Consider the following 16,300-nt stretch of genomic DNA (forward strand, 5'->3'; position numbering starts at 1 on the left):
CAAACCGGAAAATATAAATCTAAGTGTGCTAGTGTGTGCTGCTTAGTGATAGAATAAGTAACTTGTGATACCTACCCAGATTGGCTTAGACAAATCCACAACACTAAGTACCTAAATTAAATTTTAAAAAGTAACAGAACAATCTACTCAAATATCATACAAATAAATATAATATAATGAGTCCAGATGGCTAAATCATTAATTAAACAATTTCACAAAATACAAAATACAAAAAAAAAACAGCTTCTATTTGCATAAACAGAAATACAAAGTGAATTTATTTTTTACAATACAATTATAGCAAATCGAATAATATTTAAAATTTGTTAGAAAATTCCAGTAAATAAAATATACGTCTATAATCTTAATATTTATGAACTTAACGAGCGTAAGTTCGATGATATGTACCGCCTCGCGAAATTAAATTCGCAGATTAACACTTATAAACACGGCTCATTAAATAGGATTACGTAGAATATTTATAATGAGATATTGGAAGAAATATTAAATATAATTAAATCAGACCGATGGATAAGACAGACAGATCAGACAGACAGAGAGATAAATTCTAGTATGCATTTATGTTTCGTTATGCTACAGGTTGAATTAAATGTACAGTACTTTTCACAAATTTAAATTCGTATATTCATTAAATACATTTTTTTTTTATTCAGTCAACGAATTTTAACTTGATATTTTGTTACTATCTAAATAGTCATTTAGTTATAAATGTTTTCGTTTAAAGATAACTTTGTAATATCTGCGGAATACTATATAAAATTGAATATAATAAAAGTTTATTGTTAACAACGAAGGCTGCCATTGAAACAGAACTGAGTAACGCATTGAGGTTTGAAGCCCTTTTACACTGTTGAAAACTAGAATATGCACTAACAAGCTAGGTGTAGTATTCGAAGTGTAAATTTACTGACGACTTTGAGATATCAACAAGCCGTCTCAAACCCAACGTTGTCATTTAACCCGACGTTAACGGGTATGCGAAATACCATCTCGTAAATAAAAAAAGTCATATTGGCCTGACCTGACAGACGTAAAGCTTCTTACGTCCATAATGTAAATACAAAAAATATTTCGAATATTTCTTTGAGCAGGTATACTTATATAAGGTTTTTGTTATTTTAAGCTGATGTTAATGAATAATGATGTTATAAAACACACATTGAATTATTTTGCTACAGAAATAATAAAATACTTATTAGTCTAATATATTGAATGCTGGCCGCTAAAACAACGGAGTTCCCATCAGAATAATATATTCAGATTCTGTACACCTGCTATATATTTGCAGTTGTGCCTTTTGTTTTGTATTTGTGTAAACCCTACTTAAAAAAAATTACTGGCATGAAAATTTAGAATTCCAATTTTAAATTTACACGTTTTATTGATTAACCGAATCTGCCGAAAAACGTTAATGTCTTCAAAACAACTTATTTGAGTAAAGGTGGCTTAAATTTTACCACGTCGAAACGCTGTAGATGGAAGATTGAGTTAATTTTGTTAAAGCCTGGCGTAGCGGCAATTGTTTATTGTTTATGACAATATAATTGGAAATTTTCGTTTATCAACCGGATGCTAAGTTGAGCTTGGATATAAACATATTTCCTTATTTCGGATTGCAGACATGTTTGACTGTACGATCCATCAAATATCAATCCATCATCAACAAACATGTCTAACTGAATATTACTAATATTCTCAAGCAAATGAGGTTTCAAATTCATTATTTATTTGTATTTATATTTATTTAGATGTAATCATGAATAAACCACTATTTTAATAATTTTAATTTAGACATCAGAGATTATCTCTGAATTTTATAAAATTATCTCAACCTCTTTAAAAATGATTAACGAAACATCTCGAACTAATTTCAAAAAGATTTACTATATTTGAACAATTAGAACGTTTAAATAAAAACTAGATATTTTTCATACGACAACATATTATTAATTTAATAATAATAATTTGATAAAAGAAGCACATCTGTGAAACACATAAAGATTGATCTTTGATTGAGCCCTCGTAGGTAATTTTTTTTTTTAAAAAACACTGTGTTATAAATTTTTTACACATAAACATAGACTCACGAGCAATATCCTTATGTCTAACTTTCAAAAATAACGAAGTTTCATAAAAACATTCACTCTGATGATCTCACTTAAGGGTTCAAACAAAGCACTGCACTGCCTTAACACCAAATTTATAATTGTAGCTCACAATCATTTGTTAAGATTCATGAGTTGCAATCAATGAGTCTGAAATTATCTGACATTTAGCATGTTGATATGGATACATACAATTAAATTCAGCGTCTATTCAATTTCAATTTGCTTTTAACGACATTATACTCGGTCCCGGATTCAGGAGAGGAAGGTCTTAGAAGTTTAAGAAAATAGAACATCTGAGTTTTTCCGTCAAAAATCTTTAAATAAACTTGAAAATTATTATTCCGATAAAATTTGCAAGCATTGCCTAAAGCAAATAATTATATTGTTTTATGTTTATTATCACTTTCCTTTTATATTTATTGTAATTTAATAACAATCATTTACTATATAAACATTTACATAAGAATTATTAACATTAAGGCCTTAACTGTATATAAAGGAGGATTTAAATAATTACTGTATACCTAAATCATGACCGCGTGGAATGGTGGCAAGAATGCTAGTAGTATTTCCCCGTTATGATTCTCATCTAGTTATCGTAAGTGGCATCGCCGTTATAATTTGATATAAATAAATACCAATGAGCCGAGATGGCCCAGTGGTTAGAACGCGTGCATCTTAACCGATGATTTCGGGTTCAAACCCAGGCAGGCACCACTGAATTTTCATGTGCTTAATTTGTGTTTATAATTCATCTCGTGCTCGGCGGTGAAGGAAAACATCGTGAGGAAACCTGCATGTGTCTAATTTCAACGAAATTCTGCCACATGTGTATTCCACCAACCCGCATTGGAGCAGCGTGGTGGAATATGCTCCATACCTTCTCCTCAAAGGGAGAGGAGGCCTTAGCCCAGCAGTGGGAAATTTACAGGCTGTTTATGTTATGTATGTTTATAAATACCAAAACCTTCACCGAAACATGTAAATCTGGTATAAGTTTTATGTACATTGGTTTAAAATTATTATCAGTTAGCAACTACAAAAACGTCTACTTATATTTAAGTAACAACCAATTCTCCTCCTCAGTTCGTAATTAATTATTGATTTAGAATATAATTGGTTTTCTTCGAATCGAAGTAAAATTTAAATATGTCTGTAGGAGTGAGTGAGAAGTGTAACTACAGGCTCAAGGGTATAACATCTTAACTTAGACGCATTGGCAATTTAAGGAATGTTTAATATTTCTTACTGAGCTAATTTCTATAGCCGATGGTGTCTTCTTTCCACCTACCTGTACTATAAAAAATACTACCCAGATTTAAATCTGGGTAATCATTGATGCTGTTTAATATCTTGGATGAAAAAATTTGTATTCGTAGACCGCTTTACTTTTATTTCAACAATTCCCAGCGTAAACATCTCATTAAGTTTTTCTCTTAAATATTAAAACAGTCTGAAAATTTACGTCTGTTACCCTTAATTTAAAAAAATAAATTAAAATATATTATTGTAGTACTTTTACAAATAAATTCTATCTATCTATAATTTAAAATGTTTACAATACTTTAATTTTCATATATCCAAATTTCGTCTGTATATATTGTTTCGTATCTTTGGTCTTAAGTTCAAATTGTCCGATTATATTTATTCGGTTTTTCTGTACAGGAATATTCAGATTAAGGAAGTTATATTAGAACATAAATAGTTTTATGTTTCGGTTCGAAAGAACGTTTTCATGTTGGTGAATAAGCCCGATTAATTACAGTTACAAGATACGTAATCTTCAATATTCGTGTTAATAACTGTGAACATATTTGACACTCCCAGATGCGATTATGATCACTCACTATTAGCACCTATTTGTTGCTTATGCTTGCTATATCAATTTAAGTAAAACATATATTTAAAAATGAATAACCAACAAATGTTCCACTGAGCTTGGGAGTGGGGGGCGTGACACGACAGGTGCAGTTCAACTCGTGATGTAATGAGCATCATATGGATTATAAACCCATATTAAGTTCATAAAAGTACATCAATGTTTACCTGAGCTTAAATTCGCAATTTCCTGTATATTTTTGTATAATATCTATCATTAATTTTACCGCAATCATTTCTCTGTTCTCATAGTACAAAATAACTACTGTCTCGTGCAATTATTTTATGCTTAGCCGCTTATAAAAAACTTCTAATGCATTGTTACTTTATAGCAATTTCCAATAACTAGTCTTTTTATACTCTGGTATTGTTTGAATAATTAGTCTTCCTTTTATGTAGCAGTATAAAGTATGATAAATTGTATTTCCACAAAATCATTTTTATATTATATTGTAACGTGAAATAATGGTTTTAACTGTCGATTGATTTTTTTATGTTTAAAAGTAAGCGATACGATGATATTACGTTTCGACGTTTGTTATTTTGCTAAATTACGTTCGAAACTATTTACTGATCTACATCTCAATGTACTACTATATTACTATATAAATCTGACTAAATTGTTCGTCGAATTTCGTCGTAAATATTCGTTTTATGACTAACTGACATCAGTTTTACAATTTTTGATTTTTTTTTCTCTGTCTGTCTGTCTATCTGTATGTCCCGCTATAACTCAAGAACGGTGGAACCGATCTTTATAAAAATTGGTATACAGTAAGAACATGTCATTGCGCAAATGATAGACTATATATAGAGAATACAAAATTGAGCAAAAACAATTTCAAAATAGAGTTTAATTCTAACCTGACTTTTAAAATTTGAATTCTTAACAAATATTGATATTTTAATGATCTATATATATTTGAATATATTGAAATTAAGTTAGTAGTGAATATTCAATGAATTTATAATTATATAATAACATCAAATTATTTGCATAATTGTTTTTTTGAAAATCTCAATTTTCATAGTGGGAAGTTAAAAAGTATTTTCAAAAATAAATCCGACTCTTCCGAAGTCAATTGCAGAATATACTTTGTTTTTATTTGTAAATTGAATAAAGTTCTTTTATAAAAATAGTTATCCGCCATTCGTGGAAAATTATAAATGATTCGGCATTACTTTTGTAATCTATTTTATAAAAATATTATGCTGAACGGGCAACGTGTTCCCTTTTATCGGCAAGGAGCATCATATTCGTTTGTATAAATGTTTTCTTGAATTATTTCTATCTTCATGTTATTGATATATTATTTTTTGAATATTAGATTTTTCCGTCGAGTTGTCAATGTCACTGGGCATTTGGATAATTTTACCCCCTATTTTTGTTTCACCATCCGAAATATGGATGGCCACACTCACTTCATCATTCACGGTTTGTGATGAACTTAAAGTTTTTGGCATGGTCATCCAGCTCTACCAATTATGTACTGTTATTTTACGTGATCAGATTATCTTCTTCGAATGCGTTCTGCGCGCGCGGATGAAGTAAATTCTTTCACTGGTCAACACTTCCTTTTAAATTTTATTTTTAGTTGTTTTTGTATTTAGATTTTTGAAATTTCGCATGCCATGTGTTTTTATGGAAACTGTGTGGAGCCCGACCACGACATTTCGCCTTTCGACTTCCGACGAAAATATTGAACGAGTGACAGTTTGAGGCGGAGTCAGAGGCCGATTAAGTTTGTCACGAAAATTCAATTAATTTTTTAATTTGGTATTCCTGTTATTAATTTTATTATTTTCACTATTAATTATTATTTTATTAGCTTATATGTTCGTTAAATATATTCAGAATAAGAAAAAGTGTGGCTTCTATTTATAATAATTTTAAAACGCCTAGCAGAACGGGCGGGTAACAGATAGCACATATACAATACTGTTGGAGATTACTTAAGTTAAGAGTGGTGTTATGATAACGGTTCCTACATAAGCGGCTGAATACCAGCGCCTCGTCCTATTTTGTTGGCATCTGTCGGGCGAGATAGACGTGTGTCGTAATCTAAATTTTGTCATATTTTATAAATTGTTATTTGTTTTGATTTTTAAAATAATTTGTCTTATTTAATTCCAAATAATTATTAAAGTAATTATAAATTTAGTTTTAGGTAATAAATTGTACTTTTTAAAAAATTAAAACCGCTTCTGATTTCTAATATCAGAAGTGGGATAAATAATTCATTCCCACTAAAATCCTGACTTGATTTTAACAGTTTTATTTTAATCCCGAAGTAGTTGTTTTATTTTGTTATTTTCATACCCTCCTTTCTTTTTCTTTTTTTTTTTGTGATTATAATTTGATAATGGATAAACGAAATCGTTCCCGTTCTCCTCATCGCCGTACGCGTGTGCCTTGCAATAGATACTCGCGTACCCACCGTCGTACACGGAATAGGCGTTCACATAGTAATTCGCGTATTCGGTTGCGGCACTCCTGTGATGGTTCACGCTCACGCACCCCGCGTCTCCAACATTCACGGGATCGGTGCACGCGGCAATGTCATTTTCATAGCAATTCGCGCGGGCACTCGCCGCACATTGGGCGTTCCAGTGGACATGTCTGCGGGCATGGTCTCATACCGCATGGCGAGCAGGCGTCGCGCACTGTGCGCACACCGTCGCTGTCGCCTGTGGCCCCGCCACCGAGCAACTATGGCTCCTGGAACGCTGTACTGGCGCGACTGGAAGCACTGGAGCAAAGTTCTCGTGTGCCAGCTTCGGTAGAACCGACTTCAGCTGCACAAGGTACAGAGCTAATTGTGGAAGCAATTCAATCGCTGAAATCCGTGAGTACCCATAGTTATTATGTTTCGAACTTCGACCCCAGCATTCATGACGTAGACTCTTGGTTCCAAGAGGTCGACAGGGCCAAGTTAGTTAACAAGTGGGACGATCGCGAATGCCTTTCTAGGATAGGTAATTGTCTGAAGGGAGACGCCAGGTCGTGGCTCAATGAGTGGGTGTGTAATGATCGTACGTGGAGTAGCTTTAAATTAGATTTTAAACCTTTATGTGTGAAGAAAATCAATTCCGCAGAAATTTTGTATGAAGTCATGTCTTCTAACTCTGATAAATATCAAACATACGCCGAGTATGCGCGTAAATCCCTGCTAAAATTACGCATTGTTAAGGGCCTCAGCGACGATTTAATCACGGAAATTGTTTTGAGAGGCATTGTCGACCCGCACGTTAAGGCAACTGCCACCAATGCAAACTTGAAACCCTCGGATCTAGTTAATTATTTATCCACTTTTGTAAAGCCACCGAAAATCTCAACCTCAACTTTTCGCTCAAATGTCCAGTTTAATAACGGTGGTAACGGTAAACCACAGGGTTTCAAGAAACGCCCCATAGGTCCAGCCAAATGCTTTGGGTGTGGCGATACTGGTCACAAGCAGGCTACATGCCCCAAAGAGGCAAGGCCTACTACTACCAAAGCTTCTAATTCGGACCCAAAGTCAAATAATAACCAGCCTAATTTTTCACTTATTTGCGTTTACTGCAAAAAGCCTGGTCATGACATTAAGTCGTGTTTTGCGAAGCAACGCGTTGATCAGCAGCGTAATAAAAGTAACGTCAATTTCTGTGGAGCTGGCTCGCAACGTAATGATATTGTCGTAGGAGTTATCCAGGGTGTTCCGATTGATCTTTTAATTGATAGTGGCGCTATAGATGTATCTTTGATATCTTCTTCGGTGGTTAAGTATTTTGCGTGTACTAGGAAACCCACAAATCGCGAAATAAAGGGCGTAGGCAAGTCAATTACCCAAATAGATTCGTATGTAACATTAATGATTGAGTTAGAAGGGATCTCATTGGAGGTAGATTTATTAATCGTACCGAGTGAGTGCATGAATGCACCCATCATAATAGGCACAGATGTGCTTAATAGGGACGGTGTTACTTACATTCGTACAAAAAATACGCAACGTATTGTTCGAAACTCTAATCTTGTACTAGTGTCTAGTGTGGAGTCAAACGCACAACCAATGATTAATACCCCGTTAACTGGAGACAATTTGACGAAATTAAAAAGTATTTTAGACAAATACTCAGAGCACATGATTTCGGGCACTGCAACATCTACTGTTACAACTGGTTGCATGCGCATTCAGCTCAACAGCAGTGTTCCAGTGAACTATCGACCTTACAAAATGTCGTACGATGAGAAGTCGAAAGTCCGTGACATCATCCGAGACCTGATGTCCAAGGGTATTATTCGCGAGTCGGAGTCCCCCTATTCCAGTCCTATTTTGTTGGTCAAAAAGAAGGACGGCTCCGACCGTATGTGCGTGGACTTTCGAGCCCTCAATAAAATAACGGTCAAAGACCGTTACCCATTGCCTTTAATCGATGACCACATCGATCGCTTGGGTAAGTGTCGTTTTTTCACTGCGCTTGATATGGCAACAGGATTCCATCAAATCCGCCTTGATGATGAATCCGTCCCCTATACCGGTTTCGTGACGCCTGAGGGGCATTACGAATACTTAAAAATGCCCTACGGTCTCGCCAACGCACCGATAGTATACCAACGCATAATCTCTTCCACCTTACGTAGTTTTATAGAATCCGGAAAGGTTTTGGTATACATAGACGACTGTTTAATCCTTTCAGACACTATTAATGATGGTCTTCAAATCTTGAAAGAGGTTCTAGCCACTTTAACCGCGGCTGGGTTCTCAATCAATCTTAAAAAGTGTTCATTTTTGTGTACCGAAATAGAGTACTTAGGACGCGTTATATCTAACGGGGAAGTACGACCCTCACCTAGTAAAGTCAAGGCCCTTGTGAACTCTGGCCCTCCACAAAGCGTAAAACAAGTCCGTCAATTTTTGGGATTGGCGGGCTACTTTCGCAAATATATCCCCAATTACTCAAATAGAATGGCTTGCATAACACGTTTGACTCGTAAGGATGTTTCGTTTTCTTGGGGATCAGAGCAAGAGCGCGTCAGACAAGAAATTATTGTTTGTCTGACCAGTGCACCCGTGTTAGCCATATTTGACCCGAGTTTGGCCACTGAAGTGCACACTGATGCCAGTAGCTTGGGCTATGGTGCCGCTCTGTTACAAGTGCGCAAGGACGGTACTAAACGGGTGGTCGCTTATTACAGTCAGGCTACCAAGGGTGCAGAGCCAAAGTACCATTCGTATGAGCTCGAGACCCTGGCTGTAGTAAAGGCTCTAAAATATTTTAGACATTATTTAATAGGATCTCACTTTACTGTAATTACTGATTGTAATGCTTTAAAAGCAACTCAGAATAAAAAGGACTTGGTTCCGCGTGTGGCGAGATGGTGGATTTTTCTTCAGGATTTTAATTTTACGATTTCATATAGAAAGGGCGTCATGTTGCCACATGCGGATTACCTAAGCCGTAACCCTGTAAATAACATTGATAGGCCACGTAACTGGGCTCAAATCGCTCAAGCTGGGGACGATGAAACACGCAACATAATTCAAGCGTTGGAGCGAGGAGATTTAGACGCTTCCCGATATTTAGTACGAAATGAGGTGCTTTATTATCAGTACAGTCGCGTCGGAGAGGAGACGCGACTCCTCTGCTATATACCGAAGGGACAACGCCTGAGTCTCTTGCGTGTGTTCCATGATGAACATAGTCATATAGGTGTCGATAAAACTTTAGAATTAATATTGAGACATTTCTGGTTTCCCGGACTTAGGGCATTCGTTAAGAAGTATATACGTCATTGTGTAACTTGCTTAGCGCATAAACGGGTCCCTCGTGCGCCACTTCAACCTATTTCCTCTTGGCCTAAACCTAATATCCCATTCGACACTCTTCATATTGATGCACTTGGCCCTCTGCCTGTATCTAAGGGTTTCAAACATGTGATGCTGGTAATTGATGCATTCAGTAAATATTGCTTACTTACACCTATCCGCTCTCAAGACTTAGAAGCACTAAAACAAGTCTGTCAGAATGTTATTTCACTGTTCGGCACCCCTCGTCTGATAATATCCGATAGAGCCCGAATGTTCGAGTCCGCAAGCTTTAAGACGTGGACGCAATCTCTAGGCATTTCACTTCACCACATAACACCCGAGATGCACCGCTCCAATGGACAGGTGGAACGGTATGTTCGCACTGTCTTGAATATGTTGAGGATCGAAGTATCCTACAAGAAAACCGAATGGGCTGAGGAGCTGTGGCGTCTTCAACTTATTCTTAATTTGACACAACAAAAGACCACACAAACTTCGGCTCTGAACCTCTTAGTTGGCCATGAGAACGCGACACCAGCAATTCGAGTCCTTGTGCGAGATATCGCACTTGGTCCTGCCTCAGAAAATCGAGAATCAAGGAGAGAGCTCGTCCGACAAAGGACGGCCGAACGGCTAAATAGAAACCAAGCGGCAATGGACGCTCAAGTTAACCGGGACAGATGTTCCCCTCGTGTGTTTCAGGAAGGCGATCTGGTCTTTGTAATCAAGTATACCCAGTCTACGGGGAAGCTTGATCATGGCATGCGCGGGCCCTATCGAGTAGTTCGTGTTTTGCCTCATGGACGCTACGAGTTACGACTGGTGGCCGGTTCCTATGGCAAAACAACCTTTGCTGCTGCGCAGTATATGGTGCCTTGGGGAGGCGAGTGGACACCTGAGTCATGTGCTGGTTTCTTCGAGGGTAAGTGTGCTGGTGCCGTCGACCAACTTTTGTGATACCCTCGAAGAGATATTTTTCTGGGGCAATGTTGCCTTTCAGACTCTGTGGTGATACTTACTATTCGTGGGAATAGTAATGTTGTTTGGCCTTCTGTCAGTGTGGTGCATCCATTGGATGTATCCACGACCTCTGGAAGCTGGTCGGCTTTGCAAACCGATCAGTCGCTATGAGATGTGAACTCATAGTGTTTCTTATTAAGCATGCTAATTATAGTTATTTTTAGATACTTTTAGTAACTAAGTTGTCTGGACGTTAGTGTTTACGAGAGCTAGAGTTGTTTCTAAACTACAAGTAAAGAAAACTAGCTAAGCTACTAAACACCGACGTTCAAACCCTATAACTAATTGGATTTTTTAACACTAATACAAATTAACCGGCATTCGGATAACATGGGCTGGTGCCCTCACTGTTTAGTAATGGTTTGAATTTGACCACAGACAATGACGATGATGACGGTGATAGTTTGGTTGAAGACCAGCCACCTCAGCCAGAGTCGTCTGCACTAGAACCAGTACCGGGGCCCTCATCAAGACCAGATCACCTGGAACCAGAGTCTTCTCGAGGACTTGACATGCCTAACTTGAATTGAAGCATGGCGCCTTTTAGATTTATCTGACGAGGACGTCAGGATGTCAGGAAAGGCCGTGTTGGAGATTACTTAAGTTAAGAGTGGTGTTATGATAACGGTTCCTACATAAGCGGCTGAATACCAGCGCCTCGTCCTATTTTGTTGGCATCTGTCGGGCGAGATAGACGTGTGTCGTAATCTAAATTTTGTCATATTTTATAAATTGTTATTTGTTTTGATTTTTAAAATAATTTGTCTTATTTAATTCCAAATAATTATTAAAGTAATTATAAATTTAGTTTTAGGTAATAAATTGTACTTTTTAAAAAATTAAAACCGCTTCTGATTTCTAATAATACAATAAGTTGCTTGTCGTAAGCCTTTTATACTCCTCCTTAGTAGCGGTTTTTCTGCGAATACAAAGGAACTCGCAGTATGATTTTTGAGGTTAATTCTGTTGGCGGTGTAGTGAATACCACGATGTGATCTTTGAACTAGCAAATAATGAAACTATCGACTAAAAATAGTATGTTCATTATTATGGAATAATATATTTATGGCCCAGATGCTAAATGCCACAAATGTCAGAAACTGACTAGGATAGTCCCAGTTCTGTAACATTTAGAAAATGCAAATTTTATATCAATTTAGTATCTTAAGCATAAATAATCATGGAATGCAATCTTACATTCATCCGATTTTTGAAGTAGTTTTTACGACGTCACTGCATAAAACGTCATGTTTAGTTATGTTTGTGGCAGCTAAAATATACGCGAACTCTGCAGTTCGCTCAGTCGTCAGTACCTTTAGCGCGTTTCGCTTACGGTTCGCTGAGTATATTATAATTTTAAAGCATCCGAAATGAAGCCGCGTCGACTTACTGAACTAGGAATTTTGGTGTGAATATAATCGAGGGTTATTTTCAAAGGAAGGACATATAGTTCGTTTATAAGAACCAAATGTATGTATTAAACAAATGAGGCGAGATATCACAGCCCAGAGTTTACATTCGCCCCCTGAGAAAAGCTCCGCCGAGCCACGAGCATGGAAGTTGCCGCGGTCGCGTTATATCGACATACTCAAAATCAAAATAAAATTTATTCAAGTAGGCTTTTCCAAGCACTTTTGAATCGTCATTTAACAAACTATTTAAAGTAAAGCTACAACCGGTTCGGAATGTAGATTCTACCGAGAAGAACCGGCAAGAAAATCAGTAGTTACTCTTTTTCAATATCTAAAACTACAGTCATGTTAGTTAAATACAATTATATATGTATTAACTCCACGCTTTTTTATCATCAATATAATCTCGCAGCCTCTCCATGCCGACAGTGGCCATTGTGTTGGACGATTTTAGTTGGTAGGAATCCCTCATAACCAGCCCTTGAGCCAGATTAACTATAGGCACAAGGAACATAACATCTTAGTTCCCTAGGGTTTTGACGCATTGGCGATGTAACCCATGGCAATTTTTTTTATGAGACCAAAGTCTATCACTGGTAATTACCATTAAGAAACACACTTGCCCGCTTCAAAAAATATTTATCCTCATTGGGGTGCCTAATTTAATAGAACAGGATTATCGAGGCTAATCAATACAAGACTATTAAGATGTCTCATATTCAATGTATTAAATTCATTAAACACAATACATTATTTTCAAATACGGAACTTCATGTAAGCTCATCTAGATAGAACCCTCATCAAATATCATACCTATAAACATCAATGCTTTGTTTACAGTTTTCCGTTAGAGGGTAAGGATGCCAGTGTTAGGTTCCCGTGGAACTCAATACCGGAGTCCTCATGTTCGCGGCGAATTAATTTTGTTAGATTATATTTCCTAAAGCGTAAATGCTTACTAGGTTTACTACCCTACTACTGGGTTATAATAAAATATTTGTTCATTGACTTTATATATGTTATATATAACAGTGCGTTAAAAATAGTCATTTGTGTTTTTAAAGAATAATAAATAATAAAATTAGTCTCTTGACAACGATTAACTAACCATTAATACAGAAGATTAAAATAATTATCATTAAAACAGAGTCACCTACACTTTAATTTATAGCTACATAGGAAAATATTTTAGTTGAACTAAAAATATAAAACAAATAGGTATATAGGTACGCATTAAATAGGTACTTGGTTTTTCTTTAAAGCATCTATTAATTCTCATATTGTCGTCTTATTGAAATTCGGAAGTTCAAAACCTAACGGCAGAATTTGAGTGTTCTTTTCTAATAATAGTTTTTACTTATTTTATAAAACAAAGTTTCTAATATCCATATTATTTATTGACTTTCTCACAATTATTTTAAAGGACATATTGGCCTGTCTTCTTTATTTCTATGGATCGACATAATTTAAAACAAAAAGGTCAAGTTTTCATATTTATAATGTTATAGTTGTTATGTACAGAACATACTGGCCACTGTTCACATAGAGACGACTTAAACAAGACGGTAATGAAGGCATTCTTTACCGTCCCGTCTAGTCAGTCTTAGGATTATTATTGGAAATGTTTCGAGTCTTATCTCACTTCACAAATTGTACGAAATATTTATTTTTCTAACGTTTACAATGATTTTGAATGATTCTAACACAGTTATCAAGTATTATTGTTTCTCCCATACCCATTTTTGTTACGTAATAAGAATGAGCATATTTAAACTAAACTTAGATGTAAAAACTGACAATATACTTAAGAAATCACATTAAAACACCTTAGTTCTTTTATTTACTCTTTCGAATGTCATCCGTGTTTTCAAGACACGAGCAAAGAAAACGTAGACATTTTACAAAGAGGTAAAAAACGCGGTCTAAACAGCACTCGCAATGGTTTTTCTTTCGAAAAAGTCAAGCGGAAAATTGCTTTTTTTAAGATTATGTTAAATTTCTAAGATAACTTTAGAAACCGGGTGCTGATTTAAAAACAATAATTGCGTAAAGGTATTGGTTATATTATACAAAGTTAAAAACAACTTCTGATTTGACGCAACATGGAACGGGTTTCCATATTAAAATGGGCTTTGTCCTTTGAAATTGGAACAGCAAATTTGTATAGGGTTTTGTTTTCTTTGGGTTTGAATCTTCGGTTAAAATTGATGTGTTCTAGCCAATGAGATATCTTGGCTTATTTGCGAGTCAATATTTATTCTCATAACAACTGAAAACAAATAAGCATAATTACTTATTTCAATTGGTGGCTTTGAGCAATCCCATCTGGATACCTATCAACAAATTCTACAGCCAAATATAAATACTTGGAATTGTTGTGTTCTGGTTTGAAAGGTGAGTTAGTCAGTATAAATACAGGCAAAATAACATCTTAGTCCCTAAGGTCGGTGGGGCATTGGTGATTTATGGAATTGAACATTTCTTACAGCATCATTGTCTAGGGGTGGTGGTGAGCATCTCTCGAGGCGACATAATTAATTGAAGGCGAAGGCGAAGTATTTATGATCTCGATTAAGTACTAAAAATTTAATCCAGGTAAATGCATAGATATTAAAGATACAACAATATATATAAAAATACACGTGTGTTGTTATAGTGCGTAATATTTGCTCACGGCAGATCTATTTCTTAATTGTAAAAGCTTATTTTTATATATCCAAAGCCGGTGGGATCGTTTGGGTCGCTAAACCCTATCAAATATCCTCATTTCTCTATAATGTTTGTGGAGGCTTCAATAACTTCTCATATTTACATAATTTTCAACCATTTTAGAGTATAAAGTGAATTCAGTTAAATTTATCAGAGATTACAGTTTATGCGCTTTTAAATTATATATATAGTTTTCTAATTTGTTATAAAATAGACTGCTTATATTAATATAGTTATTAATTAGGCAATATGGACCAGTTGTTACACTTAAATAAATAAATAAATAAATATTGGAAAACATCACATACATTACTCTGATCCCAATGTAAGTAGCTAAAGCACTTGTGTTATGGAAAATCAGAAGTAACGACGGTACTACAAACACCCAGACCCAAGACAACATAGAAAACTAATGAAATTTTTCTACATCGACTTAGTCTGGAATCGAAGCCGGGACCTCGGAGTGGCGTACCCATGAAAACCGGGTTATACGCTACTCGACCACGGAGGAACGGACCATCGTGAAGAAGTTTCCTTGTCCTGAATGAAATTCTGCCATTTATATCCACAGACTCATTGTTGGAATAAGCTCCAAATCTATTCCTACGAAAGGTACGATATCCTAGCCCTCTTTAATACGGACACACACAAACAAATATTAGTGATGATATCGAAATTGTTTTGAGTCTTAATTTTATTGTACAACATGACCGAAAATTTGTGTACTGTCAATAGATTCATATTTGGGTAATTTTAATTGCCGAGATCAAATTGTTTTGTTACAGTTATCCCCTGCACGTTTCACAACCAACTTGTTTTTGTTTGCATAGCTTACAATCAGTGTTCTAAAGTGTTTTTTCGAATTGTACATAGTAATAGCCAATTTTAATCTTTATTATGAATATTAACATATTTATCTGATTAAGAATTAATAATGTAGTGGATAAAATAACCTGTAGTTTATTTTTACTAATCGGTAATTGATCAAAATAGTTATTAAGAGTGACGAGATTTCTTTGTAGGTCTTTTTAAGATCTACTTTTTTAGTATATTATTTTGATATATATATATATATATATATGTATATATATATATATATATATATATATAGCTTCCTTGTTTGTCGTTCTTTGTATTAGTGAAAACTGTATCAAAATCAGTCGATGGAAAGATGTTAGCGGATATTAGATTCCGTATCACATTATAACATTTATAAAAACTACTTTAAAAAAAAAAAAAGTATATATATACCTATGTATGCAAGGATAGAAGTAATTCTATATAATAATAAAATGTTATTGTACAGCACTAATTAATTTTCCACAGTGAGCTCGATTTTGATCTAATTTAGTTTATTTTACGT

At 35.2% G+C, this 16,300-nt stretch overlaps 1 protein-coding gene across 2 annotated transcripts; it reads left to right on the forward strand.

The window, feature by feature from the left end:
* Nucleotides 1-6,700: 6,700 nt before the first annotated feature.
* LOC113398928 (uncharacterized) lies at nt 6,701-11,437 on the forward strand. 2 transcript variants are annotated; one of them, XR_010309277.1, is made up of 2 exons: nt 6,701-6,812; nt 11,195-11,437. XR_010309277.1 is itself a non-coding variant. In XM_026637870.2 (2 exons), the coding sequence occupies exons 1-2, from the start codon at nt 10,451-10,453 to the stop codon at nt 11,344-11,346; spliced, it is 420 nt and encodes a 139-aa protein (XP_026493655.2). In that variant the 5' UTR covers nt 10,429-10,450; the 3' UTR covers nt 11,347-11,437. The 2 variants fall into 2 exon arrangements, 1 of the variants encoding a protein (XP_026493655.2); XM_026637870.2 differs by lacking the exon at nt 6,701-6,812 and adding an exon at nt 10,429-10,718.
* Nucleotides 11,438-16,300: the final 4,863 nt, after the last annotated feature.

Source organism: Vanessa tameamea, chromosome 11 (assembly GCF_037043105.1).
Source record: "Vanessa tameamea isolate UH-Manoa-2023 chromosome 11, ilVanTame1 primary haplotype, whole genome shotgun sequence".
Lineage (NCBI taxonomy): Eukaryota > Metazoa > Arthropoda > Insecta > Lepidoptera > Nymphalidae > Vanessa > Vanessa tameamea.

Excerpts from the sequence above, each read along its gene's own strand:
- LOC113398928 (XM_026637870.2), top strand. The coding sequence starts at position 10,451 with ATGGACGCTCAAGTTAACCGGGACAGATGTTCCCCTCGTGTGTTTCAG. Across the intron at positions 10,719-11,194 it reads ATGTGCTGGTTTCTTCGAGG|ACAATGACGATGATGACGGT; the intron begins GTAAGTGTGCTG and ends ATTTGACCACAG.